This window comes from Lotus japonicus, chromosome 6 (assembly GCF_012489685.1).
Source record: "Lotus japonicus ecotype B-129 chromosome 6, LjGifu_v1.2".
NCBI classification, from domain to species: domain Eukaryota; kingdom Viridiplantae; phylum Streptophyta; class Magnoliopsida; order Fabales; family Fabaceae; genus Lotus; species Lotus japonicus.
In genome coordinates, this window is record NC_080046.1 from 60,605,210 (window position 1) to 60,611,232 (window position 6,023).

Consider the following 6,023-nt stretch of genomic DNA (forward strand, 5'->3'; position numbering starts at 1 on the left):
TTTTAACTATTGTTTGCATCAGAAAAAAACTGAATGCCACTTTTTGCAATTTCAAGACCTTTTTGAACTCATTTTAAAACATCAATTTTTTTTTATGTTATCCTAATATGTCATTAGTTTTAGATGCTGTATTGATAAACCACTCATTTTGAAATTCCCCATATAGTTTTTATAACAATAACGATTTTTGGAGCCCACTAGAGCGGACCACCACTTTAGAATACTTTTATAACGTTTTTTTTTTTTACAAAATTGAAAGTTAGATTTATTTTTTTCTACTTTCCATTTTGTGGCAATAAAAAACCATTATAAAAGTGTGGTGTCAAAAAGTCACTACTATTTAATGGTTTACCTATTTCCTCTGTTTTTATAAACCTAAGTGAACAGTAACATCAAACTGCATTAGTTACTTCATTAATCAGCTACATTCCAATTTAAATTTGCTTATAGTTTATGGAAGATTCTCATTAAGATAAGTGTTTGTCTTTTAATAATAAATCATTTTAAAGTTTGTAAAGAAGTAAAACGAATTTTTCCTTTTGTAAAAAAAAAAAAACAAATGAGCTTACCGCTGAGTGTGAGGTGGGAGATAATACAACTAATCAACGAAAAATATGAAGAGATTTCAAATATTTGGGTTTGTTATATTTAACAAGTTGGATAGAAGTTAATAATTTTTTTGGGTATTTCGCTATTTATCTTTTTTTTTTCCATGAATAAAAGTTTCCATTACGGGTCAGGGTATATCTTTGAGACCATATGTCACTTATAAAGGTACTTATAGATTGTACATTAACAAAACTTTACATCAATTGTGAAAATTAAACACAATTTTCAATGAGGTAGTGATCTATCAAGTGTGTTAATATTTCGCTACTTTTCCTACCGGTTGGCATGTAGGAAAAGTACATGAGAAGGGTTGGCCTCATGCTTCCTTAATTAACAGTAAGAATAATGATTTTTCTTCTATTTGTGAAAAATAAATGTTATTTACATGACTTATAAATTATAATTAGTAGTGCTACATTATTTTCAAATTCAAGTACTAGATTGTTTAAGCCAAACTTCCTTTATGCTGAGCTACTTTTTCCTTATTCTTTAATTTCGTGAAGAAGCCCATGACCATTTGGTGGTTTCCAAATAAGAAGAAGCTTTGATACCAACTTGAGATCCCTAAATGATTAAAGTTCTACTTTGGTAGCTGTCCAATTGTTCATAACCTGCCATTATTAGGCGCCTTTCGGTTCCTCAAATTAAAACTTAGAATTTAAAGCAATTATCAATTAAATGGGACTATCTCCTCCTTTTAGAACTAAACTGCTATGAAATTCAAAAAAAAAAAAAAGAACTAAACTGCTATGAAGATCAATTGAAGTTCATTTTTTGACATAAAATAAACAAGAAAGGTACAAAGCACTTATGGAAGGAGATAGATCTTTAATTGAGATCTAACCAATTGTTAAACCTAACCTATCATGATTAAGACCAATGCCAATTAAAATTCAGTTTACAAGGGAAACAATGTTATTCATGATGAGAACTGTTTTGCCTTTACAATACATATGCAAAACCAAAACCCCAGACATGGTACAATCCAGAGTTGGGAACAGGACATGACAAAATATAGGATTACTGTCCCTCTATATATACCACACACATTTTATGTGGATGTTAAAGTTTACTTAACCCAACTGCATGCCCAAAATAAATCCAACTAGCAAGAAAAGAATGAAATCAATCATGACCTACAACAATTCCATTCCAAAATCAAGAGAGATTTTCAATATGTTCTCTGGCCGTGTCCCTACTTGCTAGCAAAAATATAGATTATGAAAAAGGTTCGTGTATCGTTAATAGTGGAGATATCAATCTGACACACTTTTATGGTGGTTTTTAACTGCCACAAAATCATAAAGCTACTTTTTTTTTCCTTCTATTTCTCCTATGTGGCGGTTAGAAACGGCTAAACAATAGGTGTCCGAGTGATCTACCACTATTTGATGGTTCATCAACCATTAAAGTATAGATTATTAATATGTAGGAGTGGTCACAGCAGCTAGGCCACATCACAAACTTTAACTATATCCTCATTATTCTGTCTTGACCTTATAAATAGTTTATTCTGTTTGATTGTGTGTTTCTTCAAGGTTAATTAACTTTAATTGGCATCTCTCCTATTAATTTATTCATTTCTTAAAATATAATTTGGTGCAACTTAGGTTAAGTAACTTCGTTCTAATAGCAACTGGTTCTCATACATCTAATATATAGATTGTGACAGTTTTTTTACACTCACAATTTACAAAGTATTTTAAAATATGATCTTAATTGACAGTTTTGAAAAGCTATATTAACCATTACAAAATTTACGTGTCTAATTGTTGGAGGTAAAAATCTCACTAAACGTGTTTTTTTTTACTCTAGTCGCCGTTGAAAAGCATTATAAACTCGTATGCCAATTGAATGTCGCATGCTTCCATGGTCTACGTACAAGGACTTTATAATAGTTTTATTTATGAAAACTTACATAAAAAGTGAGTGGGGGCAATTCAATAGTACTCCTAACATTTGTAAATACATGTCCATATGTGTTAAAATTTAACTTGCTTAGAAGTCCTTTTAACTACTAAACCAGATTTTTCTCTAACACACTTATTGTTATTGTTCCTACTACAAGAAAGTTACTTAATGTGGGATAGGTTTAAAAACTTTGTGATGCATTAAATAACACTAAATTATTACAAAAGCATAATAAAGCCAAGAAAGAATTACGAGGAGACAGTTCCTTGTGTTTACTTTCCAAAACAGCAGCACATCACTAGATTGCATCAACTTCACACACGACATCACTGATCACAGACAAACTTAGATCAAGCTAATAATTTATTTTAAAGTATAAGGTTTAGAGGCTGCACATGCTTCAGCTCAATTCTATACCGATTATCAAAGATACCAAAAGCACTAATCGGTAAGCTTAGTAGCCTTAATTAGCTTATTAACATATAATTAACCTCCCACACACATAATAATTAATATATCATCTAATAATTAACTCCATATATCTATATTGCTCTGGCTCAGGCAGCTAGCTCAGACTGTGGCTACGGGTCCCACCTCCACAACACTACTGGACCTGGCCTTCATAACTTCAAACCTTGGTTCTTTAGCCTGGAACTTGACACCAAGATAGAGCTTCATGTAATCCTCAAAAACAAACTTTGGGTACACTTGGCTTGTCTCATCTTCCTTCACCAAAGAAGGTGCTGGAGAAATGACAGCATCATCCCCTGGATTGTAGAATGAAGCTAGAGACATTCTGGCACCATCTGTTTGAGCAATCACCCTGTGCATCACACTCTTGTACTTCCCATTGGTTATGACCTGTCATCAAATAACAGAAAAAAACAACAACCTGTCAAATTATACAACAAACTAAAAAACTTATGGGCAATACTATGCTAGTCCACCAACCATATATGTTATTTACAGTATATGCTCTTTATGCGTTAATTAGAATTAATTTATAAATAAACTCTTTTAATTTGTGATAAAACTTATGTATGAACCTCAAGTTGGTCGCCGAGGTTGACGACAATGGAGTGACGCATAGGGGGGACATCAATCCACTGGTCATCCTTGAGGAGCTGCAGTCCACTGACTTTGTCATCTTGGAAGAGGAGGATGATGCCACCAGCATCAGTGTGAGCTCTGAGGCCCTTGATGAGATCAGGCTTGGGACAAGGAGGGTAGTTGCTAACTTTGGTCCCAAAATTTGGTCCCTTGGAACCATAGAACACCTTCTTCAGGTACCCTTTCTCCAGCCCAAGATTCTCACACAGCAAGTCTAGAAGATTCTCTGCCAGTTTCTCCAACTTCACTGCAAATTCCTTCATCACCTTCCTGAAGCAAAAAGTACCCCCCATGAGAGAAAGATCAAGCTTCTATTCTATAAAAATAAGCTAACATGTGCAAAGACATGTTATAATTAACAAATAGTAATTAGTATCTCTCAGATTAGTCACTGCTGCTTGAGCAAAAAAATAGTAATTAGTATAACCTGTAATCTTCATCAAGATCTGGAACCTCTGAAATGTTGGAGGATGGAAGGTGGCGCAAAAAGAAGGTGCTTTCCCAGTCCAAGTCATCGATTTCTGACTGAACAGTCTCAAGACCCTTGGTGGCAACCATTTCTTTAAACCTTTGCTCCATGAACCTTTTGTAGTGCTCCTTTGTGAGCCTTTCCACAGTGTCCATAAACTCAGTGGATATCTCATGGTTCACCAGCTTCATCAGAAAAAGAAGAAAAATTAAGGAAACATACATAAAAGGTATATATATCATTAGCCAAGTTTTTTTCAGCAACGTGTGCAAGAGAAATATAATACTAACCTCAAAGAAACCCCAGTTCTCACAAGCATCTTTTATCAACTCCATGGTTGCTACTCTCTCTTCGGTGTTAAGCTTGGACATGTCAACAACTGGAAAGTTTGCCATTTTCTTCTCTTCTCTCTCTCGCTTTAATCAGTTGTAGGGATTGGTGAGTGTGCAATTCTCAGAGGTGTAATGTGATGTATTTATAGGCCTCCAACTTCAAGGCAACCGCTAAGAACGGAAAAATTCTCATTTAATTAAGAAAAAGCATGTTGTCTTAATCTCTACAAGACTACGAGTTGTTACGTATATAGGGATGTCAATGGGTACGGCTGAGCATAGATAGTATATACCCACCACCCGTTTTACATGTAAAAATTTATATTCATACCCGCTTCATACCCACATAGATATCCATTTAGTGGGTTTTAACTGAATTTTAAACTATCCGTGGATATCCATGGGCACCCGACACTCATGAACATAAATGAATTCACATATATTTGTTCAAAAGAAAATTATGTTAAATATAAAATTTAACATTGGACTTTACAGTCAATTAATGTGTAAAGGAAAATACTTCTTTTCTACTCTTTTTTGGGTCTAAGGGATTCTTTTTACCATTACCATTGTATAAGTTTACTTGAAAGAGAACTATAACTCAAACACAAATTCATTATATATTTAATATACATCTATGTATACATATTGAAGATATTTTAGTATTTTATATATTGGGTGGGTATCCGTGGGTATGGATACATCAATATCCGTACCCGCCCCATTAATAAATGGATAGTGAAAATATTCATGAAATAAATCCGTGGATACCCGTGGGCATGGGTAATTTTACCCATATCGTGTTTTTATCTGCGGGTATCCACGAGTGTGGGTAATTTTGACATCTCTAGTTACATACATAATCCCAAAAAAAGGAATTACTGTGTACTGATAAATTAATTTAATAACACACCTAAAAATAATTAGCCACTGTGAAATACTTTGAATTCTAAACTCACTTAGAAATATAGTTATTCATATTATTTTTATCCACCATAAAAGTTTTTGAGATAACTGGTTCATAAAATAAAAAACAACAAATTACAAATTTAAACTGTGAAGAATTGAATAGATAAAATAATGATACATATATTTTTAAAGATTAAAATGGAATTATCAATAAGTAACTAATATTCTTCATTTCAACACAAAAACTAATATTCTCTTAAAAATTCCATATGACCATATCAACTGACACTAGCTCTGTCTGTTATCAATCTTGCAAGTAGTTCACGGACTCTCCCACACACTGACATGGAATTGTTTTTGGCCAATCATGAAACTTTAACTATAACCAACCCATGGGCGTCCTCAGTGTGCAGCCAATTTATTGAACCTAGTTTTTAGTTGTGAATAATTGGGAATTTACAACTAAGATGTCATATTTTAACCCTTTCTAACTAAATAAAGTAGGGTTAAATATGTTTTTGGTTACTCTAAAATAGTAAGTTTTCATTGGTCTAGTTTTGAAAAAATTCTCTGATTTTGGTCTCTATAAAATAGAGAATTATTGATTTTCCTTCCTCCATCCATTTTGTGGCGGTGGATGGAGGGACCAAAATAAAAAATTAATTATTTTAAGAAGACTAAAA

The 6,023-nt window shown here is 33.1% G+C and overlaps 1 protein-coding gene across 1 annotated transcript; it reads right to left on the minus strand.

Annotated features, from left to right (window-relative positions):
- Positions 1–2,698: 2,698 nt before the first annotated feature.
- Positions 2,699–4,564, minus strand: LOC130722322 (1-aminocyclopropane-1-carboxylate oxidase). Its single transcript, XM_057573013.1, has 4 exons — positions 4,390–4,564; positions 4,058–4,284; positions 3,567–3,900; positions 2,699–3,381 (listed from the first exon to the last, which is right to left on the minus strand). Exons 1-4 carry the CDS (start codon positions 4,492–4,494, stop codon positions 3,091–3,093), a joined length of 957 nt encoding a protein of 318 aa, XP_057428996.1. The 5' UTR covers positions 4,495–4,564; the 3' UTR covers positions 2,699–3,090.
- Between the last annotated feature and the right edge of the window lie 1,459 nt (positions 4,565–6,023).